The 22697-nt window shown below is 37.9% G+C and overlaps 3 protein-coding genes across 8 annotated transcripts in view; 2 read left to right on the plus strand and 1 right to left on the minus strand.

The window, feature by feature from the left end:
- Nucleotides 1–1957, minus strand: part of LOC131136695 (leucine-rich repeat-containing G-protein coupled receptor 6-like) — a 46682-nt gene extending 44725 nt beyond the window's left edge. The window contains exons 1-2 of one of the 2 annotated variants that reach the window (XM_058083860.1): nucleotides 1849–1957; nucleotides 1475–1731 (exon numbers count right to left, since the gene is read on the minus strand). In XM_058083860.1, the coding sequence (XP_057939843.1) occupies nucleotides 1475–1716 (242 nt within the window). In that variant the 5' untranslated portion in view covers nucleotides 1717–1731; nucleotides 1849–1957. Of the gene's footprint in view, nucleotides 1–1474; nucleotides 1760–1848 lie in introns of both variants that reach the window. The other variant, XM_058083859.1, reaches the window with a different exon arrangement.
- LOC131136719 (ubiquitin-conjugating enzyme E2 T-like) overlaps nucleotides 1–18277 on the plus strand; it is a 67567-nt gene extending 49290 nt beyond the window's left edge. For 2 of the 3 annotated variants that reach the window (XM_058083904.1, XM_058083905.1), the window contains 2 exons: nucleotides 13627–13720; nucleotides 18131–18277. In XM_058083904.1, the coding sequence (XP_057939887.1) occupies nucleotides 13627–13720; nucleotides 18131–18185 (149 nt within the window). In that variant the 3' untranslated portion in view covers nucleotides 18186–18277. Of the gene's footprint in view, nucleotides 1–13626; nucleotides 13721–18130 lie in introns of those variants that run through there. The other variant, XR_009131792.1, reaches the window with a different exon arrangement.
- A 79-nt stretch (nucleotides 18278–18356) lies between these two features.
- On the plus strand, nucleotides 18357–22029 carry LOC131136714 (ETS translocation variant 2-like). 3 transcript variants are annotated; one of them, XM_058083898.1, is made up of 4 exons: nucleotides 18357–18482; nucleotides 20754–21062; nucleotides 21174–21300; nucleotides 21369–22029. In XM_058083898.1, the coding sequence occupies exons 1-4, from the start codon at nucleotides 18420–18422 to the stop codon at nucleotides 21674–21676; spliced, it is 807 nt and encodes a 268-aa protein (XP_057939881.1). In that variant the 5' UTR covers nucleotides 18357–18419; the 3' UTR covers nucleotides 21677–22029. The 3 variants fall into 3 exon arrangements, with proteins under 3 accessions (XP_057939881.1, XP_057939882.1, XP_057939880.1); XM_058083899.1 differs by lacking the exon at nucleotides 18357–18482 and adding an exon at nucleotides 20554–20678; XM_058083897.1 differs by lacking the exon at nucleotides 18357–18482 and having other exon boundaries at nucleotides 20637–21062.
- Nucleotides 22030–22697: the final 668 nt, after the last annotated feature.

Below are 22697 nucleotides of genomic sequence, written 5' to 3' on the forward strand. Positions count from 1 at the left end.
GGACACTGAAGTTCTTATTGGGAGTGACCAGGATTGATAGGATCAGGAGATAATGCTGATTCTAATTGAATCTCTGATTTGTCGTCAGGCAAAACCCAACAACGTTTACACTCCAAATGTTGTATTAGCTTCAAAAAGAGAGTGACATAAAAACTGGTCCTAGACAGACTGGTGGACGCTGAAGTTCTTATTGGGAGTGACCAGGATGGATAGGATCAGGAGATAGTGATATAGATAGTGAATATATTGGTAGAAGGATGTTGCGTTCAGAGCTACCCAGGTAGGAGGCGTAGAAGAAGACCAAAGAGGAGGTTTGAAGCCAAAGTTGACTTTTCCACAACTTATGCTAATTCGAATTGAATCCCTCATCTGTCGTCCCAACGCCGTTTACACTCCAAATGTTGTATTAGCTTCCAAAACTGGTCCTAGACAGACTGGTATCTCATTAAAAAAAAAAAAAATTCCACGATTTGGCCTATAATCCACACAACAGAACTGAAGGTAGCAGAGATGGGGACGCTGAAGTTCTTATTGGGAGTGACCAGGATGGATAGGATCAGGAGATCGTGATAGAGATAGTGAATATATTGGTAGAAGGATGCTGCGTTCAGAGCTACCCAGGTAGGAGGCGTAGAAGAAGACCAAAGAGGAGGTTTGAAGCCAAAGTTGACTTTTCCACAACTTATGCTAATTCGAATTGAATCCCTGATCTGTCGTCCCAACGCCGTTTACACTCCAAATGTTGTATTAGCTTCCAAAACTGGTCCTAGACAGACTGGTATCTCATAAAAAAAAAAAAATCCACGATTTGGCCTATAATCCACACAACAGAACTGAAGGTAGCAGAAATAAGGATGCTGAAGTTCTTATTGGGAGTGACCAGGATGGATAGGATCAGGAAATAGTGATATAGATAGTGAATATATTGGTAGAAGGATGCTGCGTTCAGAGCTGCCAGGTAAAAAGCGTAGAAGAAGACCAAAGAGGAGGTTTGAAACCAAAGTTGACTTTTCCACAACCCATGCTAATTCGAATTGAATCCCTCATCTGTTGTCCCAACGCCGTTTACACTCCAAATGTTGTATTAGCTTCCAAAACTGGTCCTAGACAGACTGGTATCTCATAAAAAAAAAGATATAATCCACACAACAGAACTGAAGGTAGCAGAGATGAGGACGCTGAAGTTCTCATTGGGAGTGACCAGGATGGATAGGATCAGGAGATAATGCTGATTCTAATTGAATCTCTGATCTGTGGTCAGGCAAAACCCAACAACGTTTACACTCCAAATGTTGTATTTCCATATAATAGTACTACTACAGACACTTTTGACTCTCAGTATTTTAACATTTCTGGTCACTCGTGCAATCAGCTGTTGCCATGTGCTACTGTTACCGGGCGGATCTCAAGAAAGCTGCCAATAACAATATAAATAAAGAAACCGCTGCATTATTTACAAGCTGATATTACTCACAGATAAGTAGCGAGAGGACTGATGTCGCTCGGCACCGACGACAGTCCCAGTTCCGAGCAGTCCACCATGACCAAGATCCCGTTTTGTTCACAGTGGCACGGCGCCGGACACGGCATTCCCGCTCCTTGCCTCTTCTGCATCCGACCATAAGTCCAGACTCCGGGGGTGGACGCCGTAACTCCGTTAGCCACGCAGAGAATCAGAAGCACATGCAGCATGTCGGACCGTCCACCTGTCTGCATCCGCACCTGGACCGACTACCGGAAAGGTCAGGATCTGATATTCCTTGTGTCAAATGAGGGGAACAGATGATCTGGTTTTCCTCAGTTTTTTTTTTTTTTTTTTTTATTATTAGTGCTATAACTCTAACAAACCTGGAAGATGTCTACACTTGCTACTTCCACAACTTCTTCTCATCTCTTTTGTATTCCCGTTAGCTTGTCATCCATTTCCTTCGCCAAGAACAAGTGCACTCTGTCCGCCTATTTCGCTCTTGTTCGTATATATCTTTCTCCTTCTGCCTCCCTCTCTTTACCTATTGTAGAAGGAGCGCACGAGTGGGGAATGAGGTCCTCTCATTGGTCCATAATTTAGGGATGGGCTGGAGCATCTCTAGAAGGTGGGAGGGGCCCACAATTCCTGAAACTCTTCCCCTCTCTTTCCCCTGTTTTATTTTGCTGTGAAGAGAATGACTGTTTGAGTTAAAAAGGACATAGGGAGGGGGGCTGGGTTTGGGGGGGGTGATACAGTTTAATGTGAGAAAATGAGGAGACCTTATGAATGAAGTGAGAGAACATTTACAGCTAAAAAAAAAAAAAAAAAGGAGCATAAAAGTCCGGAAAACGAGATGGTTGTGTAATAGCTACATACATGAAAAGGTTGGGAGTGTGACTGTTTGGAGGAAATTGGAATTCTGACACTTGAGCGCCCCTACTTCGCTAGAATGATCAGAATGCGGCGTCTCGTAAGTCACACCTTCTTAGGTTTCTGCTGCCGCATTGTCGGCGACTCACAGAAAGTCCACTCGCATGATGATAGTCGTGATCGCGTTCACGCAAACACGGATGGAAATCTTCAGGGAATGTTGCAGGAAAAATGTAGTTGTTTAAAATATAAACCGCTAATTTTGCTAAATTATATTCTCCCTCGGGGCCGAACAGTGGTGAAGTGGTTTGCATGTTGGCTACACAGTCAGGAGATGGGAAGACCTGGGTTCGATTCCCTGCTTGGCACCTCTGTGTGCAGTTTGTATTCGGTTCCCTCCCCCATTCCAAAAACATGTTAGGTTCATCGGAAACCTCAAATTATCCATATGTATGAATGTCAATGATGGCATAATAATAACAATAATAATAATAATAATAATAATAATAATAATAATAATAATAATCCAGTTTCCTCCCACATTCCAAAAACATGCTAGGTTAATTGGCCACTCCAAATTGTCCATAGGTATGAATGTGAGTGTGAATGGTTGTTTGTCTATATGTGTCCTGTGATTGGCTGGCCACCAGTCCAAAATGTACCCCGCCTCTCGTACCCCGAAGACAGCTGGGATAGGCTCCAGCTTATCATGCAGATAGTAAGCGCCATAGAAAATGGATGGATGGATATTCTCCAGGAATAGTGACCAGGATGGATAGGATCAGGAACGAGTATATTACATGTTAGAGGTCTTGGAGATCAAGTCAGAGAGGCCAGACTGACATGGTTGGGAAGTGGAGGTAGCAGAAATGAGGATACTAAGGTTCTCGTTCGGAGTGACCAGGATAGATAGGATCAGGAACGAGTACATGAGAGGAACATTACATGTTAGAGGCCTTGGCGATCAAGTCAGAGAGGCCAGACTGAGATGGTTGGGAAGTGGAGGTAGCAGAGACGAGGATACTAAGGTTCTCGTTGGGAGTGACCAGGATGGATAGGATCAGGACCGAGTACATCAGAGGGACATTACATGTTCGAGGCCTTGGGGATCAAGTCAGAGAGGCCAGACTGACATGGTTGGGAAGTGGAGGTAGCAGAGATGAGGATGCTGAAGTTCTTATGGGAGTGACCAGGATGGATAGGATCAGGAACGAGTACATCAGAGGGACATTACATGTTAGAGGCCTTGGAGATCAAGTCAGAGAGGCCGGACTGACATGGTTGGGAAGTGGAGGTAGCAGAGATGAGGATACTAAGGTTCTCGTTGGGAGTGACCAGGATGGATAGGATCAGGAACGAGTACATGAGAGGAACATTACATGTTAGAGGCCTTGGAGATCAAGTCAGAGAGGCCAGACTGACATGGTTGGGAAGTGGAGGTAGCAGAGACGAGGATACTAAGGTTCTCGCTGGGAGTGACCAGGATAGATAGGATCAGGAACGAGTACATCAGAGGGACATTACATGTTAGAGGCCTTGGAGATCAAATCAGAGAGGCCAGACTGACATGGTTGGGAAGTGGAGGTAGCAGAGACGAGGATACTATGGTTCTTGTTGGGAGTGACCAGGATGGATAGGATCAGGAACGACTACATCAGAGGGACATTACATGTTAGAGGCCTTGGAGATCGAGTCAGAGAGGCCAGACTGATGGTTGGGAAGTGGAGGTAGCAGAGATGAGGATGCTGAAGTTCTTATGGGAGTGACCAGGATGGATAGGATCATTTTTACGTTTCCTAGCATCACTAAAAAACAACGTAATTCCCTCAGAACTGTGTTGGTTTAAACTATTTTTCAAGGTTTTTTTTTCTTGTATTTCCAAAAACTACATATTGAAATAACTTTTCCTCCTTTGAAAATTCTTCCTGTCTTCCTGCCACTCCATCTTTCCGTCTTTCTTTCGCCACCGTTCTCTGTGGGCTCAATAGTTTCTCATTAATTAATTAACATTCCTATGTCACTGTGTTTTCTGAGGGGCCTTTGTTATGGTCCTACAAAACCTCTTTCAGAGCCGTTCTTCACATAGTCTCTCTCATGCTCTCTCTCTCTCTCTCTCTCTCTCTCTCTCCCACTCCCTCGCTCTCTCTTTTCTTCTGCTTTGTAATGGAATGTCTGTTTTTGCTAACCTCTGTCCATTGTCATTTTAAATATGTTGTGCGCGGCGGTATCAAGTGGTGCTTTATGTGTGCGCTGTTTTCCTGCAAAACCCTTTGAACGTATGTACTGACAGTTCAAAGGAGAACCTTTGCATACACATGCACGATCCTTTGCACACACACACACACACACACACACACACACACATTCGAACTTCATCCACCTTCAAACTCGCCCACTCCCTGCACTCGCCGCCTTTCTCCTTCCTGTTCGCAGAGCTCTGTCATCTTTTAAACGTTCTTTAATTGTCTGGCCCCCGGGGGCGAGCTCTTTTATGAACACACACACACACAACATACACTGTAAAAGCTACATGTCTGGTCTTCTGCCTGCCTCACGGTCTTGTTTCTGTCTTCCTCGTTCTGATTGTTGCCGCTTTTCCTTGTTTTTCCAACATTTTTCCAAGATTTTGCTTTTTGTAGTCAATGAATTAATCATGTTGTTTAGTATGGTGCGTTTGAGGTACATGTGAAAAGAATGCTTGTTTGTCTATATTTGCCCTGTGATTGGCTGGCCACCAGTCCAGGGTGTACCCCGCCTCTCTTACCCGAAGACAGCTGAGATAGGCTCCAGTACCCCCCCACAACCCTCATGAGGATAAACAGTAGAAAATTAATGAATGAATGTATGAAGGCCGACCTTGACCTTGACCTTGACCTAGTCGGTGTGTCAGCGGCAGGTCCGCTGGGCTTCACGGCATCATATGGTGAAGTCTCCTCCTTCCCGGTTTCCACACCAAGCCAAGGTGCAATCCCCGACACACTGGGCACGGTTGTGCATCAGTCACAGATTTGGTTTGGTGTCAGTTGGAGATCTGTTTATTGTACCGAACACATATAGCGGCTGCGCTGGGCTTCTTGTCAATCTATAGAGAGGGGCGTATGCATCTTGCAATTCTGTTTCATAAAATACACACCATTGGGCACGATCGTGCATCAGTCACAGACGGTCTGCTTGCTTTTGTTGGTTTGGCGTCAGTTGGAGATCTGTTTATTGTACCGAACGCAGTGCTTTTGATAAAAATACAGTCAACAAGACAAGATAATCCCACAGATTATTTCTGTGTTTGCATGAATCATCAACTTAACGCAGTTTATTAAAAATAATAAAAGAATAAAGTCTCAAGGGTCACTTACACACATACACAGTACACATATAGCGGCTGCGATGGGCTTCTTGTCCCGGCATCTTAATGTATAGAGAGGGACATATGCAGCTTGCAATTCTGTTTCATAAAATACACACCAGTGGGCACGATCGTGCATCAGTCACTGACGGTCTGCTTGCTTTGGCTGGTTTGGCATCAGTTGGAAGTCTGTTTAAAGTACTGAATGCAGTAATTTTGAGAAAAATACAGTCAACAAGACAAGATAATCCCACAGATTATTTCTCTGTTTGCATGAATCACCAACTTCACGCAGATTATTAAAAATAATAAAAGAATAAAGTCACCAGTGGGCACGATCGTGCATCAGTCACTGAGTCACACATACACAGTTACACATATAGCTGAATTATAAACAACACATTTAGCGACTTTAATTTCGGACTTCAAATAATGTTCAGATTTAAGCCCCGCCTATTATGATTAAGCCACGCCCATTTCTGGTTTATGTCTGATGTACTGATGCCATTGTTTCATGAATAAAATCTTCCTGACATCTAGTGACCTATTTGGGTCAATAATGCGTACAATTTGCTTATATATGCATATGTTTTTATTAATTTTTTTATTAAAATTGTTTTTTTTAATTTTTTAATTGCCAGTCACAAAAAAAAGTTTATGGTTTACGCCAAAACAAATTCCTTTGAATGCATGCAGACTTCATAAAGCGCCATTGTCAACAACGCACAGTGCTGTCATTTTCTACTCGTCTCTTTCACATCGTCTCTCACGCACATCAAATAGTCTCCATCAGATCAAAGCGCTCGGCCCCGCCCTCCCCTCGCGTCCTCCTCATCTGCGCTACGCTAACTGTAAACATTATCCAAGGCAACGGCAGCCTGGAAGCCGCGAAGACAAGTAGCTACCTGACATCTGACACTAACCGGAGAACACTCTTGCTTGGAATAACACACACCGAGCTAGCTACCTGAGCCCCTGGCAGCCGCCCATTCAGCGGGGTCACCCCCCCCCCTCCTCACCCGTGTCGTCTGCTCCACCCCACGGTCCAGTTCATTTGTCCCACCCATCCGTACGCTAATGTTGATGCATGTCAGATGCCTTGTTTCTGTATTTGTGCATGGCAGGGCTCTGGTGGCGCACCTGAAGGGCAACCTTGTGTGTGTGTGTGTGTGTGTGTGTTTGTGTGTGTGTGTGTGTGTGTGTGTTGAGCGGAAGAAAGCGAGACGCTGCTTTTCTGGCGGCGGCAGGTGTGTACTCCGGCTTTTCATGGGAAACCACCTGAAAGGCAACAAAAGATTCTTCTCCTTCCAACCCCCCCCCCCCCCCTCTTCCTCTGCATCTCACAGTACAAAGGAAAAAAAAAAAAAAAGGTGGGGTCAAAGGGGGATGAGGTAAGGGGATGGACGAGGGGTTTGCTGGTGAGTGGGATTGCAACAATAGCGCCCCCCCCCCCCAGAGATGTGATTAGTCATGGAGTTCAGTAAGGCGCTCCACTCCGTCACAGGCCAAAGTGTTGAAATCATCACCTCAACTGGGGGCCCGTCGAGTCCGCGATGTCAAATTCCAGAATTGTTCTTTTGGAATCGGACAACGAGACGGTTATTCCGTAAAGTACTGTCCAGTCAAATTGCACCCAGATGCAGTTCACTGGGCCGGTGCCAGTTGGTGCCAGTTGGTGCCAGTTGGTGCCAATTCGCGCCAATGGTGGCGCCTAGTGTCGCCAATAAGGTGCCTAGTGGCGTGCAGTGGCCCGTAACGGCGGCAAAAATTTTGTTTCATTCATTCATTCATTTTCTTCCGCTTATCCTCACAAGGGTATTGGGGGTTGCTGGAGCCTATCCCAGTTGTCTTCGGGATAGAGGCGGGGTACACCCTGGACTGGTGTCCAGCCAATCACAGGGCACATATAGACAAACAACCATTCACACTCACATTCATACCTGTGGACAATTTGGAGTCGCTAATTAACCTAGCATGTTTTTTTTGGAATGTGGGAGGAAACCGGAGTACCCGGAGAAAACCCACGCATGCACGGGAAGAACATGCAAACTCCACACAGAGATGGCCGAGGGTGGAATTGAACTCGGGTCTCCTAGCTGTGAGGTCTGCGCGCTAACCACTCGATCAACGTGCAGCCCAAGAAAATTTTAAAGATTTTTAAACATTTTGAAATGTTCATAAATTGAAATAAAATTTAAAAATCTTTAAATATTTTGAAAATAAATAAATAAATAAAATCTTTGTGTCACCAAGTGGAACCAAATGGAATCCACTGGAATGTAATGGCGCGAGCCAAGTTGCGCCAATGATGCTAGGAGTCCACTGAGCCAGCGCCTAGTGGCGTGCAGTGGCTCAAACTGGCTCGTGGTGGCCCGTAACGGCGGCAAAAATTGAGTTTGGCGGCAAGAAAATGTTGTTTACTAAATGTTCATAAAATCTTTGTGTCACCAAATGGAACCAATTGGAATCCACTGGAATGTAATGGCGCGAGCCAAGTTGCGCCAATGATGCTAAGAGTCCACTGGGCCGGTGCCAGTTGGTGCCAGTTCGTGCCAATGCAATTTGATGTGGCGCCTAGTGTCGCCAATAAGGCACCTAGTGGCGTGCAGTGGCTCAAACTGGCTCGTGGTGGCCCGTAACGGCGGCAAAAATTGAGTTTGGCGGCAAGAAAATGTTGTTCAAAATGTTTAAAATCTTTCTGTCACCAAGTGGAACCAAATGGAATCCACTGGAATGTAATGGTGCGAGCCAAGTTGTGCCAATGATGCTTGGAGTCCATTGGGCCGGCGCCAGTCGGTGCCAGTTCACGCCAATGCAAATTGCTGTGGCGTGCAGTGGCTCAAATTGGCTCGTGGCGGCCCGTAAAGGCGACAAAAATTGGCGGCAAGAAAATTTTCTAAATGTTTACAACCAAATGTCGCAAACAAGCCTCCTTTTGGAATTCACTGGAATGTAATGGCGCGAGCCAAGTTGCACCAATGATGCCAGTTGGCGCCAAAGATTATGTGATTGGCGCGTAGTGGCAATTCGGCACCACAGCGAGCCACAACACACCAATCACATAATCTTTGGCGCAAACTGGCACCAACTGGCACCAACTGGCACCAACTGGCGCCGGCCCATGGACTCCTAGCTTAATGTACTATTGACCAAACATTGTATATCCAAATCTGATGTTATAAGATCTGTTGTCCGACTGTTTTTCTTCGCTTCTTTACTTGCGGCCTGAGTAGCTTAGTGTTTTGATCCTCGATGTATTTGATGTCTCTTTGGTGATATCGTGATTTGAGGTTTAATATGATTAAGTACTTTAACAAAGCCGACACGTCTACGCTTGCACTTCACTCAGGACAGACGCTTCACTCTGTTTGATGCTATTCCTAGACGCCACTGGCGCTGTAGGCGTGTGTGTGTGTGTGTGTGTGTGTGTGTGTGTGTGTGTGTGTGGTTTTGGGTGACTTTATAGGTGTAGGTATGTGTTTGCACTTGTGAACGTCAAAGTCGGAGGATCTGCAACAAGTTGATTGAGCAGACTCAGTTGCACGGATGCCATATGATCATGAATAGCATGTATGTTCGTGCAAGCTTGTGACAAAACGTGCATGGCTTTTGTTAGCATACCCACTTTCAGTATGATAGCATCGGCCATGTCAGAATGGATGCAGACAGATGAGGAATGTTAACATTGACTCAAAGTACTGGATTGTCTCCATTGAGTTTGTCCATGCATATACAGACAGAAGAAGAAGCAGACAAAAAGCTTCATATTAGCTACAAAATTGTCATCTTCACATTTTGACAAATGCCCAACTAACGTGTAACTTTGGGTGCACAAAAAGACCGGAAAGTGTACCTCCAGGTTTCTGGATTTTAACATCAGAAGTACACTAAGTGGCGAAATGTCGCCATCTTCTGGTGAAAAACAGAACAGCATCAACATTGATTTCTCCTTCCTGCAGATGTAATAATGAGTCCTTGTAGTCTGTTTCTGTCCTGATCTGGAGAAACAGAGATTCAAACCCAGCTCTTCCAGATCTCATGACTGTGTGGCAAAACATGCTAACCACTTTTTCCACCGTGCAGCCTTGCCGATGGTTCCTTTTATTAAAATCGTGACAATTGTCATGAACCCTTAGATGCATAAGTGGGTCAAAAATGACCCGGTCAGGTTGTTTTCTTGAAATAAATTTGTTATCATTTCATATTCCAGGTATTCCTAAAAAAAAAAAAAAAACATGATTTTGATATCATGCCATTCACATTTTTAAGAAATTTTTGTTGTTGTGTTACTACCCCATCATTTTTTGGGGTCAAAAATGACCCGGTCAAATTGTTTTCTAGAAATATCTTTGTAATTAATTTTTTTTAATCATTTCATATTCCAGGTATTCCTAAAAAAAACATGTTTTTGATATCATATCCAATTTTTAACTTACCTTTTATACATTTTGAGAAATTTTTGTTGTTGTGTTACTACCCCAACCTTCCATAAGTGGGTCAAAAATGACCCGGTCAGGTTGTTTTCTTGAAATATCTTTGTAATGAAAAATTGTTATCATTTCATATTCCAGATATTCCTAAAAAAAACATGTTTTTGCTATCATATGAAATTTTTAACTTACCTTTAATACATTTTAAGAAATTTTTGTTGTTGTGTTACTACCCCATCCTTGCATAAGTTGGTCAGGTTGTTTTCTTGAAATATGTTTGTAATGAAAATTTTTCATCATTTCATATTCCAGGTATTCCTAAAAAAACATGTTTTTGATATCATGCCATTCACCTTTTAATAATTTTTTGTTATTGTGTTACTACCCCATCCTTCCATAAGTGGGTCAAAAATGACCCGGTCAGGTTGTTTTCTTGAAATATCTTTGTAATGAAAATTTTTTTATCATTTCATATTCCAGGTATTCCTAAAAAAAACATGTTTTTGATATCATATCAAATTTTTAACTTACCTTTTATACATTTTGAGAATTTTTTGTTGTTGTGTTACTACCCCATCCTTCCATAAGTGGGTCAAAAATGACCCGGTCAGGTTGTTTTCTTGAAATATCTTCGTAATAAAATTGTTTTATCATTTCATATTCCAGGTATTCCTAAAAAAAAACATGTTTTTGCTATCATATCAATTTTTTAACTTACCTTTTATACATTTTAATAAATTTTTGTTGTTGTGTTACTACCCCAACCTTCCATTAGTGGGTCAAAAAATGACCCGGTGAAGTTGTTTTCTTGAAATATCTTCATAATGAAAAATTGTTATCATTTCATATTCCAGGTATTCCTAAAAAAAAAACATGTTTTTGATATCATGCCATTCACATTTTTAAGAAATTTTTGTTTTTGTGTTACTACCCCAACCTTCCATAAGTGGGTCAAAAATGACCCGGTCAGGTTGTTTTCTTGAAATATCTTTGTAATGAATTTTTTTTATCATTTCATATTCCAGATATTCCTAAAAAAAAAACACGTTTTTGCTATCATATCAAATTTTTAACTTACCTTTTATACATTTTAAGAAATTTTAGTTTTTGTGTTACTACCCCAACCTTCCATAAGTGGGTCAAAAATGACCCGGTCAGGTTGTTTTCTTGAAATATCTTTGTAATTAATTTTTTTTATCATTTCATATTCCCGGTATTCCCAAAAAACATGTATTTGATATCATGCCATTCACATTTTAAGAAATTTTAGTTTTTGTGTTACTACCCCAACCTTCCATAAGTGGGTCAAAAATGACCCGGTCAGGTTGTTTTCTTGAAATATCTTTGTAATTAAATTTTTTTTATCATTTCATATTCCAGGTATTCCTCAAAAAACATGTTTTTGATATCATATCAAATTTTTAACTTACCTTTTATACATTTTAAGAAATTTTTGAAATATCTTTGTAATGAAAAATTGTTATCATTTCATAGAGGCAGTAACGGGATTGGACTCTGAGTCATTTTTGAAACAGAACACAAATTATTTTACAATTATTAAATTATTAATTAATATTAATATTAATTAATATTAAATTAATATTATTATACAATTATTTTCCCTTCCAGTCTTACAAAAAAAACCCAAATGTGAATTTCATACAGCACTGCAGAAGACAATAATTTCAAATATTCATTCAAAAATTCCACAAACCTTTTTCAAAAGAGGAAGCCACGTTATTGCGTGTCTCATATTGTTGTTCTTAGTGACGATATATGAAGTACAAATTCAACCTGTCACCACCGGAAACTCCTTAAATTGCACAAATTGCCGCCTAAAAGCCCCAAAAATATGGAGTTGTTCCACATAACGCTTGACACTTCACTCCCTCGCAATGACCGACTGTCCTTTCTCTTATCTCGCTGCAAAGGCGATGATTTATGTGCTAGCTTTGCTCCAGTTTGTGTGTTATTCCGATAAGGTGTGCGTACGGGCCTGTGTGGCGGTCCGTGTGGTTTATGAGTGTTTATTGAGACCACAGATTATAAGGCTGCCTACCCAAGGACCCGAATAACGTTCCGTGGGAATGCACGGTCCCACCAGTTCCCAATCCCATTTCTTATCTTCGGCATTCCCATATGAATTATGTAGGCTGTAGTGGAGATCGTTTTACCGCTCCTCTCCTGGTCTTACACACAAGCAGCTGAAATAATCGCAGTAAATTATAACCGATATCAGTCTCACCATGCGTGTACAGTATTTGCCTGAGAATGTGCAGTTTTATCAGAACGTTATTACTCATTGTGACTGTAATTTGACTGTAAATATTGTAGTTCTTATTGACCGGCCGTAACATTAGGTACACTTGATGCATCAGATTACAATTGAATGCATCCCATAATCAGTTCCCAGTTCCACATGTCCAAAAGGAGTAGGAAGAAGCAAAGCTTATTAAATCCTACCCCTCCATCTGGTACTTTTACAATCAGTAACTGTTACATTTGTTCACTTCCTGCTTTCTATAATACAGTTTAAGGTTTTTTTGTTTTGTTTTTTTCCCTAATATACATATATATATTTCCTAATATTTTTTTATTTTAATTATTATTGTTTATTTTTATTATTATTTTTTATTTTATTTTTTATTTTTATTTTGGTATGGATCAGATTCCAATTGAGTGCATCCCATAATCAGTTCCCAGTTCCACATGTCCAAAAGGAGTAGGAAGAAGCAAAGCTTATTAAATCCTACCCCTCCATCTGGTACTTTTACAATCAGTAACTGTTACATTTGTTCACTTCCTGCTTTCCATAATACAGTTTAAGTTTTTTTTTGTTTTGTTTTTTATAATAATAATTTAAAAAAATTAAAAAATGTATTTATTTTTTTTTATTTTGGTATGCATCAGATTACAATTGAGTGCATTAAATAATCAGTTCCCAGTTCCACATGTCCAAAAATGTGGAAATGGTTACAATCAGTAACTGTTACATTTGTTCACTTCCTGCTTTCCTAATATAATTTGTTTTGTTTTTTTACTTTATTATTTTTTTTAATTTATTTTTATTTTTATTTTTATTTTTATTTTTATTTTTATTTTTATTTTTATTTTTATTTTTATTTTTATTTTTATTTTTATTTTTATTTTTATTTTTATTTTTATTTTTATTTTTATTTTTCACATCATTTTGAATTTTTTCTCATCATTTTGACTACTTACTTCATAAATATGACATTCTTTTTGATAATTATGACATTTAATCATTTTTATTTTTATTTTTATTAAATTTTTTATCACATACCAAAGTACGAGGTGATATGACTTTACTCAATCCATCCCACAGTTTGATTCCATAGTTATGTTTATTGCCATGTTTGCAGCTTCTAACAGCTCATATCTATGAAATAATTATAATACAGAGTCAGGTTAATTTGTAGGTTAAATAAAACGCAAATAAAGTAAAGAAACTTAATAAATCTTAATAATGCCATTGTTTTTGGTTTCTTTTTCAGTTGCTGTTTCTTATAATTTGGCGACAGCCAGTGACTTCCCAACAGGAACAACGATGGCAGTCGAGAGGCGCCGATATTTGGAGACCAACCACAGGTTTTGCATACGCATCCGTGTCTCTGCTCTATGACGATATTGTATTACCGACACGGCAACATGGCCAACTGTCATGAGTGCTTATGCACTGGACTCTAATGGCCTCTATTCGGTTCTTTCTCCAAGATGGGGGGGGGGGGGCGTTTTTTTTTTTGCCAATTTACACACACAAACGCACGCTATAAATTTGCACACTGTCTTTTTTTTTTTTTTTTTTTTTTTTTTGTCTTAGCTAGTGGGGAATTCCCAGTAAGCTGCACACATACAGGTGATTTGCGTATGCTCGCTAATCTCGGGAGTTTGGCTATAACTGATAACCCGCCACACCTGGACACACACACACACACACACCGACACTTGATCAAGTCCACTCGGAGGCTTTTCAAGTCGTGGGTGGGCGTGGGCGCCAAACGCCATCGCCGTGAGTCCGTTAAAGGACTGCCCATTAAATCTCTTATGCTCACTCGCACACAAAAAACATGGAAGACACACACACTGGAAGATCTAGAAAGCTTTCTGCAGCGGTTATTGTGTGTAGCTGCTCTATAGGAGTCCACAACTTGATATAAAGGGCCGAAAAATGGGAATATTAGGTCCCATTTGATAGCGGGAATAGGTGTGTCCCATTATGTGCATTAATTAGCTGTCTCTTTTTAGCTGATTTTATATCTTTAGAATGCACAGAAAAGAGAGACGTGTGTTCATGGATTCAAAGATTGTGGATGATGGTCAAAATAAAAATAAATAAAATTAAAATAAAATTAAAATAAAATAAAATAAAATAAAATAAAATAAAATAAAATAAAATAAAATAAAATAAAATAAAATAATTACCACAGATCCGACACTTAGTGGAGGTGCACATTAGGTATACATGCCATTGTCACCAATCGACAAAGACCCAAATGTTCTATAATTAACTCCCAAGCAGTCCTGAGGACTTCCAGACTACTGCCGAAACCCACGTTCTAATTTCGGTCAGAGTGACTCATATTTTAGGGGTGTGCAAAGCAGTGTATTTGTTCATGTTGGAAAAGTATTTGTATTTGTATTGTATTGTATTTGTAAAATTTTAAATACCCCCCATAAAATAAAATAAAATAAAATAAAATAAAATAAAATAAAATAAAATAAAATAAAATAAAATAAAATAAAATAAAATAAAATAAAATAAAATAAAATAAAATAAAATAAAATAAAATAAAATAAAATAAAATAAAATAAAATAAAATAAAATAAAATAATTACCACAGATCCGACACTTAGTGGAGGTGCACATTAGGTATACATGCCATTGTCACCAATCGACAAAGACCCAAATGTTCTATAATTAACTCCCAAGCAGTCCTGAGGACTTCCAGACTACTGCCGAAACCCACGTTCTAATTTCGGTCAGAGTGACTCATATTTTAGGGGTGTGCAAAGCAGTGTATTTGTTCATGTTGGAAAAGTATTTGTATTTGTATTGTATTGTATTTGTAAAATTGTAAATACCCCCCATAAAATAAAATAAAATAAAATAAAATAAAATAAAATAAAATAAAATAAAATAAAATAAAATAAAATAAAATAAAATAAAATAAAATAAAATAAAATAAAATAAAATAAAATAAAATAAAAATAATAAATATTTTTTTTTTCATTAATCCACCAATGAACCTGTAAGGAAAAAATAATAATAATAACAGCCACAACCTCATCGATGGCTGAACCAAAAACAAATCAAATATTGTAGCATGGGGTATATTGTGTTGTTCCAAGCTGCTGTTTCATGTGTGAGCTCTAGGGGGCAGTCAGGTTCAGCATGCTGGTTAGCAAGGCAGTAAGTGATGTATGCTGCTGTTACAAATAAATGTCCAAATGAATATCTCAGCCGCCATTACAATATCATTGTGAACATGAACATGTGACACAGACTGTTTCGCTCTGTCCCCGAATTTTCATTACGTGAATAAACTACTTGACTGACAAGCGCAAAAACAGCAGCGACGCCACACGGCTTCTTTTATCACTCAAACCCTGGATTGTATTCTACATGATTTATGCTACTGCAGGAAATCAAGGTTGTTTACTGGAAATCTTTGGAAGCTTGCAAAACATGTTTGGAAAAACCCAGAGTGCTGCAGTGAACTGAGTGACGGTTAAAGTTGGTATAACTTATTTGCACCTGGAGCAGTCAAACAAGGTGATAAAGCCAAAGTGACATTCGACCCTTGTCATTAGAAACACACAAAGAGGCACGGACAAGCGGATACTTCTCTATTCTTGGCAAAAGTTCTTCATCCAGTGAATGGAATTAATATCGGTTGATTGATTTTACACTGGGTATGGTGGAAGAAATATTTGATATTTTCTCAACAAAGCTGCATCAAAGATTGAGAGGCTGGACAGAAACAGAAGTCCAGATGTCTATTTTATTTTATTTTATTTTATTTTATTTTATTTTATTTTATTTTATTTTATTTTATTTTATTTTATTTTATTTTATTTTATTTTATTTTATTTTATTTTATTTTATTTTATTTTATTTTATTTTATTTTATTTTATTTTATTTTATTTTATTTTATTTTATTTTATTTTATTTTATTTTTTCTGGGGGAGGGTCTATTTTAAATTTTACTCAAATACCTACCAATACTTTTCCAACATCAACAAATACACTGGTTTGCACACCCCTAAAATGTGAGTCACTTTGATCGAAATTAGAGCGCGGGTTTCGGCAGTAGTCTGGAAGTCCTCAGGACTGCTTGGGATTACATTTTGTTTGAGCCATCATTGAGGTTGTGGCTATTTTTTTTTCCTTACCGGTTCATTGGTGGATTCATTAAAAAAAAACATTTATTCCCAAGTATTTTTATTTTATTTTATTTTATTTTATTTTATTCTTGGGGAGGGTCTATTTTAAATTTTACTCAAATACGTACAAATACTTTTCCAACATCAACAAATACACTGGTTTGCACACCCCTAAAATATGAGTCACTTTGACCGAAATTAGAAAGCGGGTTTCGGCAGTAGTCTGGAAGTCCTCGGGACTGCTTGGGATTAGATTTTGGTTCAGCCATCAATGAGGCTGTGGCTATTTTTTTTTTCCTTACCGGTTCATTTGTGGATTCATGAAAAAAAACATTTATTCCCAAGTATTTTTATTTTATTTTATTTTATTTTATTTTATTTTATTTTATTTTATTTTATTTTATTTTATTTTATTTTATTTTATTTTATTTTATTTTATTTTATTTTATTTTATTTTATTTTATTTTATTTTATTTTATTTTATTTTATTTTATTTTATTCTGGGGGAGGGTCTATTTTAAATTTTACTCAAATACGTACAAATACTTTTCCAACACAACAAATACACTGGTTTGCACACCCTTAAAATATGAGTCACTTTGACCGAAACTAGAACGCAGGTTTCGGCAGTTGTCTGGAAGTGCTCGGGACTGCTTGGGATTAGATTTTGGTTCAGCCATCAATGAGGCTGTGGCTATTTTTTTTTCCCTTACCGGTTCATTGGTGGATTCATGAAAAAAAAACATTTATTCCCAAGTATTTTTATTTTATTTTATTCTTGGGGAGGGTCTATTTTAAATTTTACTCAAATACGTACAAATACTTTTCCAACATGAACAAATACACTGGTTTGCACACCCCTAAAATATGAGTCACTTTGACCGAGATTAGAACGTGTGTTTCGGCAGTAGTCTGGAAGTCCTCAGGACTGCTTGGGATTAGATTTTGGTTCAGCCATCAATGAGGCTGTGGCTATTTTTTTTTTCTTACCGGTTCATTGGTGGATACATGAAAAAATTTATTTTATTTTATTTTATTTTATTTTATTTTATTTTATTTTATTTTATTTTATTTTATTTTATTTTATTTTATTTTATTTTATTTTATTTTATTTTATTTTATTTTATTTTATTTTATTTTATTTTATTTTATTTTATTTTTTCTAGGGGAGGGTCTATTTTCAATTTTACACAAATACAAATACTTTTCCAACGTCAACAAATACACCGCTTTGATTAGAACGTGTGTTTCGGCAGTCGTCTGGAAGTCCTCAGGACTGCTTGGGAGTTAATTATCGAACATTTGGGTCTTTTGGTGACAACGGCATGTATACCTAATGTTATGGCACAAGTGTACAGCCCTCCCACGTCCACGAAGCGTCGTATTTGTGGTAATAATTCAATGTGATGAATTTGTGCACTAAACGTAGACAACTTCAAATTGTAAAGTTAGTGACGTCATTGAGTTTTTTATCATGGGGGTGTAAAAAAAACCCCTTCATAGATACGACCCCGACTTACCCGTCCAATCAGATAATCGACATAACGTGTAGAACAAAACTAAAAAAAAAAACCCACTCCAAACTTCTTTGCATTTGTTTTTTTTTTTTTTAGCAGGGTTGCCTTCGCTGAATGGAGAAAGTGCAGGAATCCACAGCGCTTCTCCTGATCAAACCTGAATCAAGTCGTCAGTCAAACCACACCCACTTCATGTACACTTTCATCCAAATGGGCTCGGACGCGTCTGCCAAGGCTATAAAAGAGTCGACACACAGGTGAGTCAAAGCATCGCTCAGGTGGGCTTTTTGATGCCTCAGGCGCTCACGAGACGGCGAGGGACATTTCATAAGGTACGGGTGGGTGTTCTCTTCTATCGCTGTCAATCAGTCACAGACTAAATTTGATGTCAAGTTTTTTTTTTCTTTTCCCAGGTTTACCTTATATTATGTTGGCAGATATGGAAACGGTGAGTTATGATTTCAGATGTTTTTAGGTTTGTTTTTTATTACTGTGTAGTAGTTCGATATTTTTTTGTATGAAACGTCATTATACAGACTTTTATTATTTTATTATTGGCATACATTTGATAGTCAAATTGCAACACGTGTAGTTCCAGTGTTTATGACTGGCATATGTCCACTAAGAAAACAAACTTGATGCAAATTGTGAATGTAACAGAATATATTCAAATGATGCTAACGTGGATAATAATAATTTGTAATCAGTGATGCTTATGATTTTTATTTTCTTTAAGCTCGATAAAGACATAGTAGACATGGACTTTCTTTATTGTCCTCACACAATAACACAGCAGTAAAATTGCCAACGAAATGTTGTTGCCCTGCTCCCGTGTAATAATAAATAATAATAATAATAATAATAAATAAATAATAATAAATAAATAATAATAAAAATAAAAAATAAATAATAAAATAATAAAAAATAAAAAATAAATCATAAATAATAAATCATAATCAAATATCAACAATGTACAGCAAAAACAGTAATTTGAACAAATAATTTAAATAATTTAGAATAAATAACAATAATTTAAATAAATTAATGCAGTTATAAAATCTTGTTTTTATCATCTTTATCAACACGTAGTTCCAGTGTTTATGGCTGGCATATGTCCACTAAGAAAACAAACTTGATGCAAATTGTGAATGTAACAGAATATATTCAAATGATGCTAACGTGGATAATAATAATTTGTAATCAGTGATGCTTATGATTTTTATTTTCTTTAAACTCGATAAAGACATAGTAGACATGGACTTACTTTATTGTCATGCACAATAACACAGCAGTGAAATTGCCAACGAATTGCCTGTCTCCCGTGTAATAATAAATAATAAATAATAAATAATAAATAATAAATAATAAATAATAAATAATAAATAATAAATAATAAATAATAAATAATAAATAATAAATAATAAATAATAAATAATTGCCAACGAATTGCCTGGCTCCCGTGTAATAATAAATAATAAATAATAAATAATAAATAATAAATAATAAATAATAAATAATAAATAATAAATAATAAATAATAAATAATAAATAATAAATAATAAATAATAAATAATAAATAATAAATAATAAATGTGGAGAATAAATAGATTACATCAAATATGAACAATGTACAGCGTAAACAGTACTTTGTACAAATAATTTAAATAATTCAGAATAAATAATAATAAATCTAAATAATAATAAAATAAAAAAATAAAATAAAAATAAATAATTTAAACAAATTAATGCAGTTATAAAATCTTGTTTTTATCATCTTCTGCTTTTATCTAAAATTAAATCTTTTTTATCTTTGTGACACTTTGAGCAAGTCAATGCACTTTAGTCTGGAATTAGCTAAAAGTCTCTCTTACAGTTAGTCCAGAACTCTAAGGAACCAAAAAGGAACCAAAAAGGGGGAGCACATCACCCCAATTTTGGTCTCCCTGCATCGGTTGCTTTTTTCGCTTTAGGATTGATTTTAAGATTTTATTGTTTGTTTTTAAGGCGTTGAATGGCCTGGACCCCAAATACATCTCATCCAAATTTAGTCTCCAGCGCGGTCACTAAGGTCCGAGGACCAGCTCCAACTTGGGGTGCCCAAGACGAGACTTAAGACCAGGGGGGACCGAGCCTCGAAAGCTTTAAGTCTTGTCTTAAAACCCACTTTTATTATTTATTACACTTATTATTATTATTATTTATTTTTATTGTTTTTATTTCTTATATTTTTTATTGATTATCTTCTTATTTTTAATATTTTTATATCTATTTTACTATTTTATTTCTTAAATGATCTTTTAGTTTTGGATTATTACTTTTTATTTTACTTGGAAACTCTGTTTATAAAATTCATTCATTCATTTTCTACCGCTTTTCCTCACGAGGGGTGCTGGAGCCTATCCCAGCTGTCTTTGGGGCGAGAGGCTGGGGTACACCCTGGACTGGTGGCCAGCCAATCACAGGGCACATATAGACAAACAACCATTCACACTCACATTCATACCTATGGACAATTTGGAGTTGCTAATTAACCTAGCATGTTTTTTTTTTGGAATGTGGGAGGAAACCGTAGACGGGGAGAACATGCAAACTCCACACAGAGATGACCGAGTGTGGAATTGAACCCTGGTCTCTTAGCTGTGAGGTCTGCGCGCTAACCACTCGACCACCGTGCCGCCTGTTGTGTTATATAAATAAAGTGGATTGGATTATGATGCAGATGACTTATGTGACGGAAGTCCGGCTCGCTGGCGGACGTGGATTCTGGAACGTAGCGGCACCCTCTTCCTGCCCCGAGGTGGACCTGGAGGTAATTGAGGAATATCTACAGGAACATTCGCTGGAGGTCCAGCCTGCACACGGATGCACGTCACGTCTAACCGACGAGATGCAACATGCGGACTCCCATCACGGCACCGGGATCCCAGGACTAGACAATAACTGGTGTGGTCAGTATGCCGAGGAATGGCACTGCGGCGGGAATACGGAATACGACCCAACCTGGCTCTGTTCCCATCCGAACCAGTGGGTAAGTCCCAATTTTTCACTGACATTGGACTTTTCTGTCCAGTTCCAATATCTACACAACGAAAACGGAACGTTCTTAGCCAGTATCGATGCTTATGTACGTTTATTCCAGAATAACGGCACATATTCCAAATGCATTGACTTGGATTCCCAGTGCCAGGAATACCACGATGCCGCTTCCCCATCCTCTTCTAGTGAAAACCGACCCAACAAGGACTTACTTCTTGCTCCGATGTCAGGTACGATTTACGATCACTTTGCAAAAAAAATCACCGTAATTTATTCGTCGTTATTTCCTCTTTCGCAGGAAAACGTAAGGAGCGTTTGTTCCAGTTCCTGTTTGAGATGCTCCAAACCCCGTTGATGCGAAGCTGCATCTGGTGGGTGCAGTCCTCCTCGGGCACCTTTCAGTTCTCCTCCCAAAACAAAGAGCACCTGGCGGAGATATGGGGGCGCCGTAAGGGGAACCGTAAGACGATGACGTATCAGAAAATGGCGCGGGCGCTGAGGAATTACTCGCGCACGGGCGAGATCCAGAAGGTGAAAAGGAAACTGACATATCGTTTTGATGAGAAGACGCTAAGAGGCTTACAAGGAGACTCAAACGCAATGTAGGAAGCAGGATGGAGTCACGTGACTGGAAATGACCTTTCAAAATAAACTTGTAAAGTTTATTTTATAGTGGCAATTAGTTGCCATTAGCTGCGAAGATGTTTTTTAACCAATTATGTTCAAATTTTTGAATTTTTTTAACAGAAAAAAAACAAATACTGAGTATTTTAGAGACAAATAAAGTCAGGTACAAATGTAAATCTGATAGATTGTTGCCAGATCTACTTTATAAGTGGAACTTCTTTTAATCTGATATGTTTTGTGTTTGCGTGTGCAGCTTTTGACCCAATTTTTGTATTTAAAATGTTGTCACAAGATCTATGTGTGTGCCTAATATTTTTTTTTTTGGTAATAAGAATCAGAATATTAAATATTTTCAAACTATCCTGTCATTTTTCATGTTTTATTTCCTGTCTTTTGAACTTAAACTTCTAAACATAAACTGCTACTAGTATGCAGGCTAATGCTAAGAGCACAGCAGCCGCTAGGGGGCACCAAAACATTGAGAAAAAAAATAACCTACCCAATAATTATATGCCCCAAAGCAAAATTGCTTAATTTAACATCATAATCATAGTTAATACTTTAAACCAGGAGATAGCGGACATCTATAACTTTCCATGTCAATTTCAGACTTAATAATGTTACGAATGAAGAACCGTTTCCGGTTAAACTACACCCACTTCCTGTTTATGTCCCGCCTACTCCAAAGTACTAGCTAGGGATACAGATTAACATTGGTGATTAAAATGCAGATACAGATATCGGTGTACTCGCTCGTCCCGTCTTTCTAAGAAGATTATGTAAGAACAACTTAAAATGTCCACAGGCTATTATAAAATACAGTTAATTTTTATATTTGTACATGTTTACACACATAAACAAACATTGCTTGTTGGGCTACGCTAAACACGACGACAGCTGTATGTTGTAGTCGACTTTGTTTTTTATTTATTATTATTATTATTATTATTTATTTTAAAATTAAAACTGCCCTAAACACATTTTATTTCAATACAGGACG

This window comes from Doryrhamphus excisus, chromosome 10 (genome assembly GCF_030265055.1).
Source record: "Doryrhamphus excisus isolate RoL2022-K1 chromosome 10, RoL_Dexc_1.0, whole genome shotgun sequence".
Lineage (NCBI taxonomy): Eukaryota > Metazoa > Chordata > Actinopteri > Syngnathiformes > Syngnathidae > Doryrhamphus > Doryrhamphus excisus.

What these genes read in the sequence shown, in the direction of transcription:
- LOC131136714 (XM_058083897.1), top strand. Translation starts at nt 20,637, where the DNA reads ATGACCGAGTGTGGAATTGAACCCTGGTCTCTTAGCTGTGAGGTCTGC. An exon ending in GTTCCCATCCGAACCAGTGG is followed by an intron (nt 21,063 to 21,173) that starts GTAAGTCCCAAT and finishes CGTTTATTCCAG; the next exon opens with AATAACGGCACATATTCCAA. An exon ending in ACTTCTTGCTCCGATGTCAG is followed by an intron (nt 21,301 to 21,368) that starts GTACGATTTACG and finishes CCTCTTTCGCAG; the next exon opens with GAAAACGTAAGGAGCGTTTG.